The sequence below is a fragment of the Aquarana catesbeiana genome, linkage group LG08 (assembly GCF_042186555.1).
Source record: "Aquarana catesbeiana isolate 2022-GZ linkage group LG08, ASM4218655v1, whole genome shotgun sequence".
Taxonomy (NCBI): Eukaryota; Metazoa; Chordata; class Amphibia; order Anura; family Ranidae; genus Aquarana; species Aquarana catesbeiana.
In genome coordinates this window covers 138451267-138473818 of record NC_133331.1, presented here as the reverse complement: position 1 = coordinate 138473818, position 22552 = coordinate 138451267, and the positions used below count along the sequence as shown (strand labels likewise).

The window sequence follows — 22552 nt, the reverse complement described above, 5'->3', positions numbered from 1 at the left end:
GAGGGGCATGAAAGAGGTTTGGTGACACACAAATTTCCTATTTGACACATTTACTATTTGCATCAGGCTAAGCGTTAATAGCTGCGGCAGTGGCTGAACTAATGCTCAAGCAGTGGATGCGATTTCTTTTTATAGTACCTCTGCTTTTGTGCATCGGGCTAAGGTCAGAAAGGGGGTTGAAACACCCCCAAAAAAGGGCTAAAAGGGTCTCCCTCAAGCTCTGGAAAGCCTACTCATCTCTACAATGGCATCCTCCCCTGAGAGGGGGTAACTGGTCAGAGTGAGCATCGGGACCATGAAATGTTTGCAACTGTTTTCAACACTGCAGGTCTTTTTTCCTCAGCCAGGATAGGATTGAAAAAAAAAGTTAGTGGCTTTAATCGCATCCCAGTGTGGGACAAAATGTGACAGGTTCTCTTCCATTACCTAGAGCCCTCAAACAGGAACTAGGGGCAGGAGGAGATGAATTCCCTCGGGACCGTGGTGAGGCTAATGACTCCTCTTCTGAGGTGTCAAATGCAGGTGGATCAGCTTTCACAATCTGTAAGATTGATGATGCAATTTCTTGCTTAATGGTCTGTTCCACATTTATGTACCCTTAACTGAGTGTTTGGGTTCGCTAAAGCCTCCTCAAGCTGCGTATCTTTATTGTCCATTCATTGCTTGAAAAGCTTTTTTGTATCTTAGTGGATCATCCAGATAAGCATTTTTTTCCCTCCTAAAAAGTTTTTTCACACTTTATCCTATGGTAGAGAAAATTCACTAAAAGTGGGGTATACCAGCAATATCCTCTGGGAATAAGGCCTCATGCACACAGGATGTTAAAATAACGTTATGAAAACGCCAGTATCTTTGCAGTGATTTTTTTTTTAACTTTTTTCAGCTTTTTTCGGCGTTTTTGCAATAACGATTTTTAGCGTTTTTCCACATTAGCGTTTTTTAGCGTTTTTTTTTTTTTTTCAATGGATCAAAACGTTGGTGAGTGACGTTTTTGAGCGTTTATCAGCGTTAGAGCATTTTTACAGCTGAAAAAGTCTCTTAGAACCCACTGGTCCTGGGTTTTTTTTTTTTTACAGCTTAACAACGCCTATGCCATTTGCAGCTCAAAAACGCCTAGGTGGGCATGAAGCCATGAACTAAGCTGCAAAAAACGCTCAAAAAAGCGGCTGTAAAAACGCCTGTGTGCATGAGGCCTAAGTCCTCATGCACACGGACGTTTTTACAGCTGCTTTTTTGAGCTTTTTTTGCAGCTTAAAAAGGCCTGCCAATGTTAGTCTATGGCTTCATGCCCACCTAGACGTTTTTGAGCTGCAAGTGGCATAGGCGTTTTTAAGCTGTAAAAAAAACCCAGAACCAGTGGGTTCTGAGAGACGTTTTTCAGCTGTAAAAACGCTCTAACGCTGAAAAACGCTCAAAAACGTCATTCACCAACGTTTTTTAGCGTTTTTGATCCATTGAAAAAAAAAAAAAAAAAAATTTGAAAGAAAAAACCCGCGGAAAAACGCTATTGCAAAAACGCTGAATAAAGTTAAAAAAAATCACTGCAAAGATACTGGCGTTTTCATAACGTTTTTTTAACAGCCTGTGTGCATGAGGGCTAAGAGTTTGACTTGTCTGGCAGACAATGCTTAGAGATCCAACGAATAAAAAGTTGGAATTGCTATTATTAAAAAAAAAAAAAAACAAACCCTTTTTTCTCTGGCAGATTGAGTGTCTCAGCTTGCACTGATAGTAATTGGTTAATCATTGAGAGACCAGTTTAAACAGGTGTTATCCTGCTCAGCAGGCTCAAGATCTGGCAAGTTACTAGCAGCTTTATGTTTGCAATAGTTGCTATCAGAGATTCTTTCCTTCAGGCCATGCGCCCTTCGCTAAGCACCATGCAAGAAGCTCCTGGCTAGTCTTCCTTTTGCAGTAGCTATTTGGGGATGATTCGGGTAATGCATCCAAAGAAATTCTAGTGGAAAAAGTACCCATTTGCCATTTAAGAAAAGGAGTAAATGTATTTTCATTTTAAAAACTCCAGGCAGTCACAACGGCCTCGGTCGTCAAATTCAAAAGGTAATCCTCAGGGTCAACCCCAGGGACAAAAGAGGTCTTTGGTGAAGGAAACCTCACAAAATACTGAAGCCTCCTTATAAGGAGTCGCCCTCGCTCGAATAGGGGGAATTCTTCTGCAGTTCTCCAAGGATCTGGCAGGAAGAGTGTCGAGGCAGATGGGGAACTTCCTCAATAGCTCCAAGGTACCAACCGGAATTCTCCTCATTTTCTCAGATCAAACGTGCCTAAGGATCCAGAGAAAAAGAGGTCTTTCACTCAAGCATTGGACCATCTTTTGGCAAAAAATGATCATGGTGGTCCCCATATAAGAGCAGAGGTTGGGGTTTGGTTCAAACCTTTTTTTCCAAAACCGAATGGACATTCTGGAACTCAAAAATTTAAATCCAATTCCTGAATATAACCACTCCTTTTTTCGCATGGAGTCAATCCAATCCGCTATCTCCATCCTACAAGGAGGAGAACTTCTGGCGTCAATCGACATCAAAGATGCATACCTCCATGTGCCTATTTCCTCGCTCACTAGTAATATCTACTTTTCAAGGTGGAAAATCTTCATTTTCAGTGTGTAGCTCTGCTTTTCGGTCTACCTTGAGTGTTTACAGAGGTTCTGGCCCCTCTTCTAGCCAGATTAAGGGCCCAAGGTATAACAATTATGGTTTACCTAGCCGATCTGTTCTTGATAGACCAGTCGGTAGCCCGCTTAGACCAAAGTATGGTCACCACATTCAACTACCTAGAATATCTAGGTCAAATTCTCAACCTAGAAGAAATCTTCTTTAAAACCATGAAGAAGGCTAAAATACTTGGGTCTGATCATAGATACACCCAGAAAAGGGTATTCTTGCCCCAGGCAAAGATCAGCGCCATAAAAGGAACTGGTTCAGGTGGTCGAAGCAAGATGAATTCTTCAGTCAGCTTTGCATGAGGTTGTTGGGAAAGATGGCGGCTTCATTTGAGGCCGTTCCTTATGCTCAGTTTCATTCGAGACTGCTGCAAAACAGTATCCTATTGGCTTGGAACATAGGGTTCAAGCTCTAGATTCCCAGATTCCCAATGTGTCTGACTCCAAAGTCTACGGCCACATCACCCTGAAAGCGTCCGATCTCGTCGGATCTTGCAGGCTAAGCAGGGTCAGGCCTGGTTAGTGCCTGGATGGGAGACCGCCTGGAAATACCAGGTGCTGTATGCTGGGTGTGCCGGAGCCTCAGTTTATGGTTAATAACCAAAAATCTGCAAAGGGGAAAATCCTTCCTTCAGTTACCTGGGAAGTGGTAACAACATATGCCAACCTTTTTTGGGTTGGGGAGCAGTCCTGGAAGAGGCAACTGTCCAAGAGAAGTGGCCCAGGTCAGAAATGGCCTTGCCCATTAACATTCTAGAAATTCAGGCAGAGCACTTGGTCCTGAGGGCCTGAATGTTCAGTTTACAGAATTCTCTTGCCAGGATTCAATCCGACAATGCCACAACAATGGCCTATATTAATCACCAAGGGGGCACAAGAAGTTGTGCGGCCCAGAGAAAGGTGAATCATATCCTATCTTGGGCAGAAAACAATGTACTTTGCCTATCGGCAGTCTTCATTCTAGGAATAGAAAATTGTCAGGCGGACTACTTGAGTCGCCAGCAGTTGTTCCCGGGAGAATGGTTCCTTCACCCTGAAATCTTAATGTCAATATGTCAAAGATGGGGGATCCCAGACGTTGATCTGTTTGCATCCAGGTTTAAACAAAGAAATGAACAATTTTGTGTCAAGAACAAAGGATCCGCTAGCATGCGGAACAGATGCCTTGCTATTCCCGTGGAATCGGTTCTCACTGATTTATGCACTCCCTCCTATTCTGCCTGCATCCACAACTTCTTCGCAGGATCAAGCAGGAAGGGAAGTCGGTGATTCTTGTGGCCCAGGAAATCTTGGTATGCAGAGATCGTAAAGATGGCGGTAGGGGGCACATAGACCCTACCGCCACTGCCAGACCTTCTCTCGCAAGGTCCAGTATTCCATCTTGCTTTACAAACGTTAAAATTAATGGTTTGGCTATTGAGACCCACATTCTGTAGAAGCGTGGGCTGTCAGGTTCAGTGGAGCCTACTCTGGTTAATGCAAGGAACCCGGCCTCCAGAGTCATATATTATAGAGTCTGGAAGGCATATGTCTCCTGGTGTGAATCCAGGGGTTGGCACCCCAGGAAATATACCATAGGTAGAATCCTTGACTTTCTACAGATGAGATTAGAAATAAAGCCGGTCTTGAGTACTATCAAGAAATCCTTTTCTTTGAAGTACATCATGGGACACAGAGGTCCCACCCCTCTTTCTAGTATACACGTGTATTGCTTTGCTACAAAAACTGAGGTACTCCCAGTAGTGGGAGGGTTTATATACTATAACCCACATAGTAACTACTATGGCTCTGTGTCCCGTGATGTACTTCAAAGAAAAGGATTTTACAGGTAAACTGTTATAAAAATCCTATTTTTTTTTTTTTTTGCTTTCAACACATCAACTTCAGGAACAACATGTTCACTTGCTGTCTAATATCCCATCCATTTTCGGATGCCATTATAACACAATCAATGTTATTTACTGTACATGTAAGTGGTCATAGCTGATCGGAGTGCGTGCATCTGTATGTCTGTGTGTGTCTCTCTCTCTCTCTGTCTATATATTGTATGTGTATTCAAGGATACAGCCTGCCTTCTATTTAGTTTTTGTTAGTGGGAGATCTGGATCGTGATTTATATGGTGTTTGGCATGCAGCATTGAAGCACAGCCAATCCATTTTGATGCAGTGGGTCAAATTTGAACCCAGGTGCACTCCAATAAAACGTATTGTAAGTGAAGGCATTTACCGTAACCAGAAAGGCTGTTTTCATAAAGGGAAAATGATTCTCTGGACCTTTATAATAATACTCCAGTAGTAGTAGTAGTAGTTTACAGTTTCTGGTTTGTGAACCCTTCTAAACATTTTTCCTCATTTTTGTGTGATCCAGGAGCATGCAGCAGCTGTTGGACTATACAGAAGATGACATTGAAGATACATTTTGCCTAAACTTTACAGTACGTGTCAATTGATAACCGTTTTGCCTGTTACTAAGTCTGAGTGAAGCCGTGGGCTGCCCCAGTTCTAAAGGATCTTACTACACTTTACCCTAAGGTTGCATTCACACTACATCGTTTTGAATTGTAGGCAGATTTGAGATGCCATTCATTTGAATGACACCTCAAATCGCAGTGCATGTCACCCTAAGGAAGCTCCTAAACTTTTTTGGGCGACATGCTTCCCGCGTTTTGGATTGACGTATGTTTTATCGCGTGACAATCGCGGCAGACCCGCACTGCGATTTGAGGTGTCATTCAAATGAAGTCCGTGATTTGTCATTCACACATCAGAGCTTTCAAATCGCGAGCAGATTCGTGACAAATCTGCCCGCGATTCAAAACACTGTAGTGTGAATGCAGCCTAAGTCTTTCGTTTATTTTGTGACATTTGTCTGATATTTGTACATCTTATAGGTTAAATAATTCAGGATAATATATGAGCCAATAATTAGGGGTTAATATCACTTACCCAGAATGCAAAACTCGCTGATGCACCAACAACTAGGATGTGGCTCTCAAGACTGTAAATCTACTCATAAACACATGGAGACAAGGTGTCTCAAACAAAGACTCACAGAATGAGAACCCAGGCAGCATAGTCTTGCAAAATTGGCAAAACCGCTTTAACCTCTTGGTGCCGGCCGCAGGCATATATGCTGCCTCTCGGTGGGTGAGACTTGGCGCTGAGCGGCTGCATATTTGCATGCAATATTGTAAAGACAGCTGTGTCAAGAGTATGTGCTCTGCGCGCTCCTGGCGCAGTTACCGGCAGCTAACGGAAAGTTCCTGATCGGGAGACCATGTGACAGCCATTCACGGTGGTCACATGATCATAAACCCTGCCCCACCTCCCAGCATCCTAAATCCCTTAACCACTTCCGGACCGCCCACCGCAGATATACGTTGCTACTTCAACGTTAAATACCGTTGTTATGGCAGCAGATAGCTGCCATAACCTTGGTATTTTTTATCCACAGCCAGCGATCCTCTTTAAAATAAAAGTGGTCTCGGCAGCAGATTTGCTACAAGATCACTTTTATGGTTGGTGGGAGAGGTGCCTCTGGCGCCTCTCCCCACCGCTTACTGGAGCCATTGGAAGCTGCAGAAACTATCTGATCCCCGCGATGAATGGGCAGGAAGTCGAGTGAGGGCATTATGTCCCCACTCCACTCTATGCCCTTGAAGGACCGGAGCGACATCAAATGTCACTTCCGGCCTTAAAGGGATACATTTTTGTTATTGCTTTTAAGTGTAAATATGAGATCTGAGGTCTTTCTGACCCCAGATCTCACATTAAAGAGGCCCTGTCATGCTTTTTCTCTATTACAAGAGATGTTTACATTCCTTGTAATAGAAATAAAAGTGATCCATAATTTTTTTTTTTTTTTTTTTTTAAAGGGACAGTGTAAAAAAATAAAATAAAAATAAGGAAAAAACATTTTTTTTTTTTTTTTTTTAAAGCATTCCGTCCTTCCGAGCACGTGCGCAGAAGCGAACCCACGCGCAAGTCGTGCCCACATATATAAACGGTGCTCAAACCACACGTGTAGAAAATTTTAAACGTCGCCTATGGAGGTCTTTAAGTGCCAAGTTTGTTGCCATTCCACGAGCGGCGCAATTTTGAAACGTGACATGTTTGGTGTCAATTTATTTGGCGTGACATTATCTTTCACGTCATAGAAAAAAATTGGTCTAACTTTACGGTTTTCTTATTTTTTTTAATTCAAAAAAGTGTATTCTTTCCAAAAAATTATGTTTCTAAGACCGCTGCGCAAATACGGTGTGACATAAAGTATTGCAACAATCTCCAGTTTATTCTTATTATATATATATATATATATATATATATATATATATATATATATATCTCTATATATATATATATATATATATATATATATATATATATATATATATATATATATATATATATATATATATCTATATATATCTATATATAGATATATATAGATATATATAGATATAGATATATATAGATATATATTTATATATAGATATATATCTATATATCTTGGGTATTCTAGGGTGTCTGCTAAAAAAAAAAAATATATATATATATATAACGTTTGGGGGTTCTAATTTTCTCGCAAAAAAAATAAAAATAATAAATAAGAATTAAGAAAAATGTTAACTTGTAAACACGTGTCAGAAATAGGCTCGGTCCTTAAAGTGGAGGACCACCCAAAAAAAAAATACACAAAAATTTTTAAATTTTCTTTTAAAAAAACGTGAAAAAAAAAAAAATTTTACTTACCTGAAACCCTTGTTGCTTGGCAGTCTTCCTAATCTGCCTCTTCCTATTCCGCGGCGTGTAATGCTCCTTGGTGAGCGGCCCTGTTGCCTTCTGGGAACTGTGTGTGTTCCCAGAAAACCACGGGGCCATTCACAGAGCGCCGCGCCGCTCGTGCGTGCGCAGTAGGAAACTGGCAGTGAAGCCGCAAGGCTCCACTGCCTGTTTCCCTTTCTTAGGTTGGTGGTGCCGAGAGCCGAGGGACGGGTCGGCCTCAGGCGGCCAACGTCGCGGGCACCCAGGACAGGTAAGTCTACTTATTTAAAGTCAGCAGCTACAGTGTTTGTAGCTGCTGACTTTTAAAAAAAAAAAAATGTAGGTGGCCGGAATCCCGCTTTAAGTGGTTAAAAGGCCGGGAGGGGGTTGGAATCATGACAACGTGGCTATAAAGAACCTAACAGGGCACCACAGCACTCATGCATGCACACAAAATCCCAGTAAATTATACTGCTAAGTGGTGTGACTACCCGCATGCACCTAAAGACAGTCAGTAACGCGATGGCGATAACATCACATAACTGAGTAGGAACTATCAAGTTCAAGAACATGACGGGGAGTACCCACAGATAGGCACAGCACTACCATAGCAGCTAATTAGCCACATCCCCATACAACGTCCCAATGCAACTGTCAAACAAACCCACAACTTTAAGAAGCTGTCGAATTTGCGCTAGAGCAAATTGTACATTTCCTAGAAAAGGGATTATAGCTTTGAAAGTAGCACAAACATCACTGTGTTTTTAAAATTAATGTTAATGTAAAGCTGCTGGGTCATAGTTCCACCTAGTACCCTGAATAAAAAGTTTTAAATGCAAACTTGTAGTGTCATACGTTGTTGTTGCTGGTGCTTCATAAAGAACATAGAGAACATTTGTTCTGTTTTAGTTGCTGCCCTTGCTTGGTTTACAGTCAAATGTCTTTTCTGCAGTCTCATTCCGTTCTACGCAACATTTTGCTAAGTTATATGAAATGTTATGTTTTACTGCAAAAAAGGTGGTTTTGTACCTTCTCTGCTTATAATTGTGTGAATTTCACTGCCTTTTTGCTCTGCCATTATTTTACTTGGATCTTGAGCAGTATTGATGGAAGATGTGATTGTTTAAGACCCAATTGTGTGTATTACGTATACTGTGTGAAGTTCGGATGTTCCACAACTGATGGATGGTAGGTCATGTCTGTCTCCTTGGCTGGTCAGATCTGTTTAATATGCCTATTTATGGGCCTCAATCTTTGAAACTATAGCTGTGTTTTTATTTGATTATTAAAGCAGTTTTAGTTTTCTATGCATTTTAGAACTTTGCTTTTGTTTTTCTGTTAAACAGATCACAGTGGATAATTTTGGGACAACAGAGGTCAGGGAGCTGATTGCAAATGGTGCCGAAATACTCGTAAACAAGAAAAACAGGTAATTTCCAAAGAATTCCTTACTAGATCTAAAGTGTATATTTTGTCTTATCTGGCTTTTTTACTAGTTGGCAGGTTTGCTCAGCTAAACTTTTTTCGTTGTGTATCAGGCCAGTGAGCAGATTTATGCTTATACTTAAATGGACTGGAGCAAATTTCTATCTCTTAGCTGTGAGTAAATTGATTCAGAAAAAACTTCACTACTTATTATACCGAAAGATATGCAGTATATATATTTATAATTTTCCTGAAACAACTAGTATTACTGTAGATAAGTTTGTTCAATCGTTTATCCAATTTATAATGACACTTATTGTGTTTCTGCTACAAATCACGGCAGTTATATACAAATGAAATATGCTTTCACTTCAAAAATCAACCAACAAAATAGACGAAAGCTAAAAAAAAAAGTTTGCATATGAATAGTAAAAAAAAAGTCTTCTATGTATGGCATTATCTAGCAAATGCTGTGCTATTCCAGAGCTAATTTTTTAAGTGTCCTCCTACTTTTACTGTTACTTTATTTATCCCAAAGGGAAATTGTTGTGACACAGCCACACACAACAAAGACAACACAAGATCACAACAATAAACAGAACAAGATACAAAGGCACAACAAAATTACCAATAACAGCCGTTAGCACCAAATAAAAAAAAAAATAAAACTATACTCTAATAATCCATCCATACAGCATAGAATAAATAACAGATTAAAATAACAGAAAATCAAGCTACCAAATGCAAATAATACACCGCTTTGTCTAACATTACACCAAATAATAATTAAAATAATACCAACATACTATACTCCTAGAAGTTTTTTAAATAAAAAGCTGCAATACTCTATCTGAAACAGTCTCCAGCAGTGCCTTTTCTTCGCCACAAGATGTCTTCAGTCTTCTGGTTTGGATGCCCAGCATTGCCCAGCTCAGAAAACTGAGGAAAGACTGTGAGTACAAGCCACCATGGCTGATGTCAGTGTTCCTCTGCATCATAAGCCACTGTTTAGGTGTTACCCCCGTCCCCCTGTATAATGATCTTTTTGCTAGGAAGATTGTTCAGCATCCCGATCCTCAACGTATATCAGGCTGCTATCTTGCTTCTATATGTAGCTCTAAAATGGCGCACAGCTGCTTATGTTTAACAGGGTAATGCAAGATCTTTCATGGCTAACTTCTGTCATCTATATAACACATTTGATTGCCGATCATGAGCATCAGGGAGGTCTTCAGTGAAAGGTCTTTTACAAAGCCAGCTCATTCCATGTGATAAAAGGAAGACTTAATAACTACAGTCCTGTTCACGGGCCTCAAAGTAACCAGTGATATCACCTTTACAAAATGAAGGTACTTGTCCAATGTGCAGAGGTCAGAGCGGACAGATATGCCAGCAATGCTAACAACTTATGACTGCTGCCTAAAAATACATTCAGACAGTCAGGCTAACGCTTTAGGTTCGTAGTGCTGGGAGCTGATGACAGACCTAAAAATACCAGTGTGAACAAATAGCCTTTGTTCATTAATTAGCACATCTGAGTGCTGAAGATCTTTGGTTTTTCGTCATGGGTTTGGAGCAGATTTTCTAGAAGAAGACACTTGTACAAGCTGTACTTGCTGTTCTGAGTATGCTGGATAATACCACAACAATAGATAACATAAGTGGCAACATTTCACACAAAGCCAGGAGACAAAGACCCAAAGGGTTCCCAATTTCCCAGCTACATTATAAGCTTTGTGTTTGGCACCACCTTGTGGATGGTACCTAGAAGTTCCTTTTAGTGCAGCTTTTCTTGTAACGCTTACACAGAAACTAATTTTTCATCTTCACAGTGACCCATGGATAAGATTCTTGGTGTAAAATATACCTATTGATTTGAGAAACTTCCACATTGAATATCGGTCTTCTCCAGGCACTTGAACATTTAGGTTATTTTCTTTTAGTGTCACAAACAGCAGAAAATTTCCCAGCACGCTTACCATCTAGCCTGCAAAAAAAACGAATTGACCCTGTCTAACAAGTTAAAAAAAAAAAAGGCAGTTTAGTTGCACACGTTTGCAAATATATGTGAAAGCCACGGTACCCTGCCAAGGGTTCTCTGTATACTGCAGTCCTACCTCCTAACAACTATAATTTTGAGAGTTTTATATATATATATATATATATATATATATATATATATATATATATATATATATATATATATATATATATATATATATATATATATGTATGTCGGAGCATATATAGCAGTGGTTAGATTAAGGTCAGGCTTGCCTGTCGGGAGCCCACTTCTCCTTAAAGGCAAAGGGACACATTGGATGCCCAGCAAAAGCACAACAGCAGCTGAAACCATCCAACGTGTCCCTACGTCAGATCCACTGACAAACTGTACAGATAAGTGGCAACCACCCCAATCTATTGCCAGCCTTTGCAGTAAGATGCACATGGAAGGGCTTTGCACATCACAAACAAGAGACCTTTTTCCAGCACACTTACTGGCTAGCCTTCAGGAAAACTGACCCTGTCTAACAATTGCACACACTTGCAAATATATGTGAAAGCCGCAGTATCCCTCCAAGACTCTTATGTATACTGTGGTCCTAACTCTGTATTTTTAAGAGTCTCCAAGTTGGAGCATATATAGCAGTGGTTAAATTAAGGGCAGGTTTGCCTGGAGGGAGCCCACTCATAGGGACATAAGCAGGCACTTAAACATTTAGGTTCTTTTCTTTTAGTGCTCTGGATATAATCATCGCTTCCCATGATCAGCAACTGTGGTTGGCCCTGTTCTGCTTCCTGTGTCCTCTGCTGTACTCTTGATGAGTCTTGATGATGACACCAATTACCATGAATGCCCACTTTATAAATACTAGTTAATAATAGTAATAGTGGAGATTTTAGTACCAGGGATTCAATGTTGGCTCTTTAAATTTAATATGGTGCTTAAAAAAATATATATTTTGGTATCGTGTCTGCAGAGGATAAACTTGCAAAATGTTATATTTTTTAAAACTGCTTTACTATTTGCATAGACATCTCTGGTCCAAACCCATACGGTTTTGTTTTTGTTTTCTGTTTTTTTTGTTTGTTTTTTACACTTATCTACTGCCTTAATCTATAATACATCCCATATTATGCCAACTTGGCCTATATAAACGGGTCTGTTTTGCTGGAATGATAAAGAACTTTTTGTAATCAATTCTTTATTTAGATTTTCAAATATACATTAAACAATGGAAGAGGGGTGGTATGTTGTTAGTCGATGGGCTACAGAGCACTTTTTTTAAATTCCTTGTTTATAGACTTATTATAAAGGCAAGGAGGCAGCCATGCCAGCATAAAAGTACAGGCATGCTTAAAAGAGAGGCTGTGAATGCAGAGGCAGGCAAGAGCATTCTCCTGAAGGGGGAGAGCAGGTGCAGGGTGTATGTTAATGAGGTCAGCTGCTGATCAACTTCCTTACTTCAAGAACAGTTTTCCCTTTCCAAATACCAAGACAGATAGCAGGATGTGATGGAGAAGTTTTCTATATGAGACTGGGGGCTGAGGTAGCCTGCTCTAGAATTTAAAGAGGTTCATTAATGATATATTGCTACATATACATTGTTTGTGGTGAACGGATTGTTCAAACGTTAAGACAGGAAAATTTATAATTCCGATCTAATAAGAAAAAAGTTTTATCCAGGTGTTTTATTGCAGTGATTGGAATCTTTGCTTCCCTGGTTCCATCAGCACAGCTGGGGTTCCTTTCGTGCTGAATAAAAAAAAATGCAGCTTTAGGCTTCTTTCACACGGACGATCCGTTCAGGTCCACCTGTCAGTTTTTTAGGCGGACCTGAACGGACGCTCCATAGACCTCTATGGATCATCGGATGTCAGCGGTGACATGTCCGCTGGCATCCGACCCGCTCCGATCCGAAAAAGTGTGACGGAGGAAAAACCTACTTTTCCATCCGTCATCGGATCGGGTGACGACAGACTCTATGGTCCGTCGTCATCCGATCCCCCACAGGGGAGAGCAGTGTGCAGCGACGGACCTGTCATCTGCCTGCTCAGCGGGGATTGACGGAGCGATCCCCCGCTGAGCAGAGCGGGCTCCGTACATGGACACGTCCGCGTGAAGGAGCCCTTACTTTGACATGGTTTGTTCAGTCTTTCTTTCTCACACAAGAAATGAAAGATATACAGGGAGTACCTGAGTTACAAACATCCAACTTACATACAACTCCTACTGAAGAACGGAGGCAGTGTGACGTCACACTGGTTCTCGGAAACTGCCAGGTGGACCAGCCAGCAATCCCACATCACTGCATGGCCAGTTAACCCTCCCCTATGCTATCCAAAACAAAATAATTTTTGGCTGGAGTTGCACTTAAAATATTTTACCTGTTTCAACTTGCATATAAATTCAGTTTAAGAACAAACCTACAGAACCTATCTTGTTGGTAACCCAAGACTGCATGTATTTTCAAATTTAATATTTTACCCCAGATTCCCACAGGTCAGTTGATCATTAAAGCCACCTATCACATTTAACAGCCAGCAGCAAGGCATGGAATGTGGCAAAAGAAAGCACAGATTGGACCTTTTACAGTTGAGAGCTCATGGCTTTGGGCCTGCCAGGTGGTTTATTTAGTTCAGGTACTCTTAAGGAGTTAAAATACATGTTTTTGAAGCTACAGATATTTCTGAGATGCTTGTCAGATTACACAGCAAAGACCTCTTTTGCAGTTAGCTGTAAGCTAAGCACTATAGTCATTTGAGTTCTCAATTCTATTGGAAAATGTAAGTGACTGAGCTTGATAACGCCATTTGGCCTTGAACCAAATGCAGTAGAAATGTCTGCAGCTAGTGGACAGCACAAGAAGAGGAAGAAACATCTGATCATGGAGTAAACTTTACTATAACTACAGCTAAAATATTGTCATTCTTTTGACATGCATTTTTTCTTTTTTAGTTTCTCTTATACTTATTATGGGCAATGTATTTATTTTGGCTGTGGTTCTGCTTTAAGAAGCTTGACTAGACTATAAACTCAATTAACAAAGCTTTAACACAAGGATAAGGAGCTCTATTTTAGAGATGTGACTGTAATTATCAAATCTCTTAGTAACATTTTTATTAACGGCTTTATTTCTTTAATAAAGATCGTTATCCTAGTGTGTTCACTTTTTGGATTGACCTATGCTTCTTAAAATAAAAGAAAGTATACCAGGGGCTGAGATTTTTAGTAGACAAAAAATGTGTACAGTAAAGGAGCTTTGTTGTACTGGATTTGCAGTATGAATAGTGTTTTTACATTTTGTGTTTTTTTTTTCGGTTCACAGACAAGAATTTGTTGAAGCCTATGTGGACTACGTCTTCAGTCACTCTGTGGCCTCCTTATTTGATGCATTTTACAAAGGTTTCCATAAAGTGTGTGGAGGCAGAGTTCTAGAGCTCTTTCAGCCTAATGAACTGCAGGCTATGGTCATTGGCAACACAAACTACGACTGGATGGAGCTAGAAAAGGTCCGAAAATCAAGAGCATTTTACAAAATATTTTGCTAATTAGTAGAAATAAGTGAAGCTGTTTAAATTTACTCCACAAATTATTCACTTCTGCAAACCTATACAGTTCAAATGTACTATTCCTGTAGGTCTTTTACATCCTTTTTGGAGTTTAGAATGGTAAACTGGCTAGTACCTTATTCATGCAATACAAATAAATGAAAAAAGAAATCCTAGTTACCCCCATTTCAGCAGGTTATTAAAATGTTTTAAAAAATAAGTTCATGGGGAGCTTGTTTCCCATCCCAAGCCATCTCTTGTTAGTGAAGAGTGGGGGAATTACCAGTAAAGATGGAGGAACAAAGTTTCACCATAGCTTTATTTTGTGATTGCTAGCTGCACATAAATTCATGTCATGCAAATTCATAAATACCATACCATGTTTTTTCCAGTGCTCTTGATAGATTTTTTTTTTTCTTTATAACCCCATCTTTAACATACTGTTTACTTAGAGAGTAAAATCCAGTTTAAAGTATAAGTAAACCTTAAAATAATGCTCCTCTATAGTGTTTATAAATCTGCTGAATCACTTTGTTCTAAAAAAAAATGCTTTTAACTTTGCCTCTGGCTCTCCTAGTGGGTGCACATCTCTTTATTATGGCAAATATGGATTTTCTTGGAACATGTTCAATGTAGCCTTGCATAAGTACTGTATGTCTGAACAGGAGGCAGAGAAGGAGGAGTGTTCAAAACTTTGTGACAGGCTAAAGTGAAGACTACAGGAATGGTGTGTGAGCAAGGTCTCTTGTAATCCTATTGAAGGAGCATGCACAGCATCCTGTAGTTTCACTGAAGGAGCGTGCATGGTAAGCTGACATCACTGCTGGTGGTAACTGCGAGGGAAAATCCTAATGGTGTTGTCCTTAAAGTAAAATTCCAACACCGGAGTGGACTAAAAATAGGTAATTATGCTGATCTTCTTTACACAGGTTAGGCAGCAGGAGGGAACATGTTTAAGACTAGCTAATGTTAGGCTGGAATTCCGCTTTAAACAGGTACTAATACCAGCAGGATCTCCAGGTAATAAACATAGAAAACAATTCAACAAAGATTTGATTTACAGAAAGGTACACAATGATGCTTGATGCCACACAGTGTGAAACTTCAGGTTTACATACATTTTGAGATGGGAAGACCATCTTCTTACTACACTCCATGTGTTAATTTGTATTCAACTAAGATATACAGTGTGTATGTATATATGTGTGTGTGTATGTATGTATGTGTATGTATGTATGTGTATGTATGTATGTATATATATATATATATATATACATATATATATATATATATAAAATATAGTATTTATCGGCGTATAACACGCACCCCAAGTTTAGGAGGGAATTTTAAAGGAAAAATCTTTTAGGAGGGAAGTTTAAGGAAAAAAAAACTTACATTTAAATGCCCATCAATGCAGCCTTATCAGTGTCCATCTGCAGCCTTGTCAGTGCAGCCTTGTCAGTGCAATATATATATAACAGTATCTCACAAAAGGTGAGTACACCTCTCACATTTTTGTAAATATTTTATTATACCTTTTCATGTGACAACACTGAAGAAATGGCACTTTGCTACAATGTAAAGTAGTGAGTGTACAGCTTGTATAACAGTGTAAATTTGCTGTCCCCTCTATATAACTGAACACACAGCCATTAATGTCTAAACAGCTGCCAACAAAAGTGAGTACACCCCTAAGTAAAAATGTCCAAAATGGGCCCAAAGTGTCAATATTTTGTGTGGTCACCATTCTTTTCCAGCACTGCCTTAACCCTCTTGGGCATGGAGTTCAGGTTGGCACTGGTGTCCTCTTCCACTCCATGATGACATCACGGAGCTGGTCGATGTTGGAGACCTTCCGCTCCTCCACCTTCCATTTGAGGGTGCCCCATAGGGTTTAGGTTTGGAGATATGCTTGGCCAGTCCATCACCTTTACCCTCAGCTTCTTTAGCAAAGCAGTGGTTGTCTTGGAGGTATGTTTGGGGTCGTTATGTTGGAATACTGCCCTGCGGCCCAGTCTGCGAAGGGAGGGGATCATGCCCTGCTTCAGTATGTCATAGTACATGTTGGCATTCATGGTTCCCTCAATGAACTGTAGCTCCCCAGTGCCGGCAGCACTCATGCAGCCCCAGACCATGACACTCCCGCCACCATGCTTGACTGTAGGCAACACACACTTGTCTTTGTACTCCTCACCTGGCTGCCGCCACACACGCTTGACAGCAAAATGTTTGCGGGCTTTCTTGTGCATCATCTTTAGAAGAGGCTTCCTTCTGGGACGACATCCATGCAGACCAATTTGATGCAGTGTTCGGCGTATGGTCTGAGCACTGACAGGCTAACCCCCCACCCCTTCAACCTCTGCAGCAATGCTGGCAGCACTCATACGTTTATTTTCCAAAGACAACCCCTGGATATGACGCTGAGCACGTGCACCCAACTTTGGTCGACCATGGTGGGGCCTGTTCCGAGTGGAACCTGCCCTGTTAAACCACTGTATGGTCTTGGCCACCATGCTGCAGCTCAATTTCAGGGTCTTGGAAATCTTCTTATAGCCTAGGCCATCTTTATGTAGAGCTATTTTTTTTTTTTGTTTTTTTTTTAAATACTCAGAGAGTCATTTGCCATGAGGTGCCATGTTGAACCTCCAGTGACCAGTATGAGAAAGTGAGAGCAATAACACCAAATTTAACTCACCTGCTCCCCATTCGCACCTGAGACCTTGTAACACTAACGAGTCACATGACATCGGGGAGGGAAAATGGCTAATTGGGCCCAATGTGGACATTTTCACTTAGGGGTGTACTCACTTTTGTTGCCAGTGGTTTAGACATTAATGGGTGTGTGTTGTTATTTTGAGAGGACAGCAAATTTAGACTGTTATACAAGCTGTACACTCACTACTTTACATCATAGCAAAGTGTCATTTCTTCAGTGTTGTCACATGAAAAGATATAATAAAATATTTACAAAAATGTGAGGGGTGTACTCACCTTTTGTGAGATACTGTGTGTATATATTTCAATATTAATCTTTTAAATATGGCATAGTTCTATAATAATATAGAAGTATAAACAATACATGTGATTTAAAAGTTCAAATTTTGTTCTATTTAGCATACAGAATATAGGGGCGAGTATTGGGCAGATCACCCAACGATTAAAATCTTCTGGAACGTTTTCCATGAATTATCCCTGGAAAAGAAAAAGCAGTTCTTATGTGAGTATTGTTTACACTATGATTCTTCAGTGGTTTGTTCCATATTTGACCAGTTCCTCAGGTAGTCTGATACCACTTGTATATGATCCATGTTGCTCTGTACCTCCAAGCATTACAAGAGACACATTTATTCACACTGGAACTTTGTGTCTGTTATAAAGATAAGCCAGATAACCTGTCTGTGGGCCTGCAATATTAAACAGGAACATTTATTAAAGTTGGAATTATGAAAAGTGTAGCTGTTGATACAGTGGATATAAAAAGTCTACACACCCCTGTTAAAATGTCAGATTTCTGTGATGTAAAAAAACGAGACAAAGATTAATCATTTCAGAACTGTTTTCACCTTTAATGTAACCTATAAACTGTACAACTCAATTGGAAAACAAACTGAAATCTTTTAGGTGAAGTAAAAATAATATAAAAAAAATAATGTGGTTGCATAAGTGTGCAGTTATGGGGATGTAGCTGTGTTCAGAATTAGGCAACCACATTCAAACTCATGTTAAATAGGAGTCAGTGCACACGTGCCATCATTTAACCATTTGCCGACCAGCCACCGTCATTATACTGTGGCAGGTCAGCACGAACCGTCATAGCTGTACGTCGGCCCCTTTAAGCGGGATGGCAGACGCGTGCACCCGCTGCACTGCGGGGGTGCTGATGCGCGTGGCCGGCGGTCGTGGACATGAGAGCCAGAACAGGGACTTTGTGTGTGTGTGTGTGTCTAAACTCACAAATCCCTGTTCTGTGAGGAGAGGAGAGACAGATCGTGAGTTCCTACTAGCTAGGAACAATGATCTGTCATTTCCTCCAGTCACTCCCATCCCCCTACAGTTAGAACACACACTAGGGAACACAGTTAACACCTTGATTGCCCCCTACTGCCAGTGACATTTACACAGTAGTTGGTGCATTTTTATAGCACTGATCGCTGTATAATTGTCAATGGTCCCAAAAATGTGTCACAAGTGTCCGATCTGTCCGCCATAATGTTGCAGTCCTGATTAAAAATCGCTGATCACCGCCATTACTAGTAAAAAAAAAAATAATGCCATAAATCTTTCTCCTATTTTGTAGATGCTATAAATTTTGCGCAAACCAATCAATATACGCTTATTGCGATTTTTATTACCAAAAATATGTAGAAGAATACATATCTAAAATGTGGAAAAAAATTAGCTTTTTTTTAAAAAAAAATTGGGGATATGTATTATAGCAAAAAGTACAAAATATTGTGTTTTTTTGTGTTTATAGCGCAAAAATAAAAACTGCAGAGAAGAACAAATACCACCAAAAGAAAGCTCTATTTATGGGAAAACAAGGGCGTCAATTTTGTTTGGGTACAGCATCGTACGACCGCGCAATTGTCAGTTAAAGCGACGCAGTGCCATATTGCAGAAAATGGCCTGTTCATTAAGCAGCCAAATCTTCCGGGGCTGAAGTGGTTAAAATACCTCTGATTAGCCCCAAATAAAGTTCAGTTGTTCTAGTAGGTCTTTCCTGACATTTTCTTAGTCGCATCCTACAGCAAAAGCCATGGTATGCAGACAGCTTCCAAAGCATCAGAGGGATCTCATTGTTAAATGGTATCTGACAGAAGAAGGGTACAAAAGAATTTCCAAGGCATTAGATATACCATGGAACACAGTGAAGACTATCATAAACCAGTGGAGAAAATATGGCACAACAGTGACATTACCAAGAACTGGACGCCCTCCAAAATCGATGAGAAGAAAACTGGTCAGGGAGGCTGCCAAGTGCCCTACAGCAACATTAAAGGAGCTGCAGGAATATCTGGCAAGTACTGACGGTGTGGTACATGTCACAACAATCTCCCGTATTTTTCATATGTCTGGGCTATGGGGTAGATTGGCAAGATGGAAGACTTTTCTTACTAAGAAAAATATCCAAGCCTGGCTAAATTTTGCAAAACACATCTGAAGTCTTCCACTAGCACGTGGGAAAATGTGGTATGGTCTGATGAAACCAAGGTTGAACTTTTTGGCCATAATTCAAAAGATATGTTTAGCTCACATCACCAAAAGAACACCGTACCCACAGTGAAGCATGGTGGTGGCAGCATCATGCTTTGGGGCCGTTTTGCTACAGCTGGAACAGGGGCCTTAGTCAAGGTAGGGGGAGTTATGAACAGTTCCAAATACCAGTCAATATTGGTACAAAACCTTCAGGCTTTTGCTAGAAAACTGAACATGAAGAGGAACTTCATCTTTCAGCATGACAACGACCCAAAACATACATCCACATCCTCAAAGAAATGGCTTCAACAGAAATAGATTAAAATTTTCGAATGGACCAGCCAGGGGCCAGACTTGAATGCGATTGAAAATCTGTGGGGTGATCTGAAGAGGGCTGTGCACAGGAGATGCCCTCACAATCTGACAGATTTGCAGTGTTTTTGCAAAGAAGAGTGGGGAGTTATTGCCAAGTCAAGATGTGCCATGTTAAAAGACTCATACCCAAAAAACTGAGTGCTGTAATAAAATCAAAAGGTGCTTCAACAAAGTATTAGTTTGAGGGTGTGCACACTTATGCAGCCATATTATTTTATTTTTGTTTTTTTACTTCCCTCCCCCTAAAAGATATTTTAGTTTGTTGTTCAACTGAGTTGTACAGTTTATAGGTCACATTAAAGGTGGAAAAAGTTCTGAAATTATTTATCTTTGTCTCATTTTATTACATCACGGAAACCTGACACTTTTTTAAACTAAAAATACAAATGCAATTGTATATTGTGTGACATGATGATAATTATACTTTTAGACGATGCATTGGTATTATCGTCTCGCTATATGACATTTTGTTATATATTTTTTGCAGTGTTTTTGACTGGAAGTGACCGTATCCCAATTCTTGGCATGAAAAGTTTAAAACTTATAATCCAGCCAACAGGAGGGGGAGAAGATTTTCTACCCGTCGCTCATACCTGCTTCAATTTATTGGACCTTCCCAAATACACCAGCAAATTAATTCTGCGAGACAAACTAATTCAAGCCATTGACCATTATGAAGGCTTCAACCTTGTTTGAAGAACTTCTATTAAGGCTTTTTCTCAATTGATTATTTGCAGTCTCTTAATAACTGAGCCAGCCAAAATTATATTTATTCTATGTATATTGTTTTCTAAAGGTTGTTTTTGCTATTAACAAAACGGGAAACATGTACAGGCTGTGTAAGTAAAACACAGAAATTATTCATTGTATATAACTAGACAAAATACTTTTCTCCCTCATAAATTAGGCTTCAGTTTGCTCACCAGTTAGTTATTTCAAACCTTAATTTTATGCTATACAAGCCTTATAAACTATTCTGTGAAAAATAAACAATGTTTTTACATTATGCATTGGTAATTCTGTGTTGGGCATTTTATATAATATTTATTTTATCGTTTACTGGTATACAAAAGTGAATGCTAATAGGAGATTGGCCCGCCTCTTCTCCATCACTGGTGTCTTACTTTAGCAAAAAATGGACAGAGAAAACCTATTGGTCCACAATTTTACATTTTTTTAATGTTTTAATGTTTGAGGAATCTATCATTACCGGAGCTTTGGAGACTACTGAACATTTACCACTGCTTACACATGTCATAAAGTGTAGCTGCCCTTTCTATTTTAACTAAAGGACTGTACTTTCCTATTCAAAAAAAGTTGGGACACTGCGTAAAATCTACATAAAAACAGAATTCAATGATTTGCAAATCTCATAAACCCATATTTTATTCACAATAGAAAATAGAAAACATATCCAATGTTTAAACTGAGGAAATGTACCATTTTTAGAAAAAAAATAAAATACCGTATCTTTCGGTGTATAACATGCACAGGCGTATAACACGCACCCAAATTTTAGGAGGGAAGTTTAAGGAAAAAAACTTGCATTTTAATCACTTCAGCCCGGACCATTTGGTTGCCCAAAGACCAGAGCGATTCGGCAATGTCTCGCTTTAACTGGCAATTGCACGGTCGTGCGACGTGGCTTCCAAACAAAATTGGCGTCCTTTTTTTCTCACAAATAGACTTTCTTTTGGTGGTATTTGATCACCTCTGCAGTTTTTGTTTGCACTATAAACAATTTTGAAAAAAACGCAATATCTTTTTCTTTTTGCTATAATAAATATCTTCAAAAAATATATAAAAAAAAAAACATTTTTTTCTTCAGTTTAGGCCGATACGTATTCTTCTACATATTTTTGGTAAAAAAAAATCACAATAAGCATTTATTGATTGGTTTGTGCAAAAGTTATAGCGTCTACAAAATAGGGGATAGTTTTATGGCATTTTTATTAATAATTTTTTTTCTTTTTTTTTCTTTACTAGTAATGGCGATCTGCTAGTTTTATCGTGACTGCGACATTATGACGGACAGATCGGACACTTTTGGCCCTATTTTGGGACCATTCACATTTATACAGCGATCAGTCCGATTAAAAATGCATTGATTACTGTGTATATGTGACAAAAGAAACAAAAAGTGTGGCGCTAGGTGTTGTCTGTTATTGTACAAAAACCTAACCAGAACGGAAATCTGGAGCCTTACTACTATGGAGGTTCCAAGCCAGTAACACCCACTCCTGATGGTTGGTGAGTAATAGCCAAGGTCGTCCACAGATCTTCCCTTGGATACAGCTCCACATCTACATCCTTTGGGCTAACCGCTCCATCTACCGAATCTCGGTATAAGCTCGTTTGACTCACCCCCTCCGGCTTGTGAGTCCACCTGTTCCGTTAAGGGTACCCCAACCTCTCCTCTACCATTTTGAAGTTTTGATCAGTATTACTTGAGTGCCTACTCCCAACACTGAATACACTGATCAGATAAACTTTATATGGATGTAGAAGCCATTCATGTGAACGTTTAGTACACGTTCATGCGGACTCAACTCCTTC

The 22552-nt window shown here is 39.7% G+C and overlaps 1 protein-coding gene and 1 pseudogene across 2 annotated transcripts in view; both read left to right on the top strand.

The window, feature by feature from the left end:
• Window positions 1-21013, top strand: part of HERC4 (HECT and RLD domain containing E3 ubiquitin protein ligase 4) — a 100306-nt gene extending 79293 nt beyond the window's left edge. For both annotated transcript variants that reach the window (XM_073596442.1, XM_073596443.1), the window contains 5 exons: window positions 5052-5118; window positions 8794-8876; window positions 14203-14386; window positions 17540-17642; window positions 20484-21013. In XM_073596442.1, the coding sequence (XP_073452543.1) occupies window positions 5052-5118; window positions 8794-8876; window positions 14203-14386; window positions 17540-17642; window positions 20484-20692 (646 nt within the window). In that variant the 3' untranslated portion in view covers window positions 20693-21013. The remainder of the gene's footprint in view (window positions 1-5051; window positions 5119-8793; window positions 8877-14202; window positions 14387-17539; window positions 17643-20483) is intronic.
• LOC141107019 (5S ribosomal RNA) lies at window positions 3132-3250 on the top strand (annotated as a pseudogene).
• Window positions 21014-22552: the final 1539 nt, after the last annotated feature.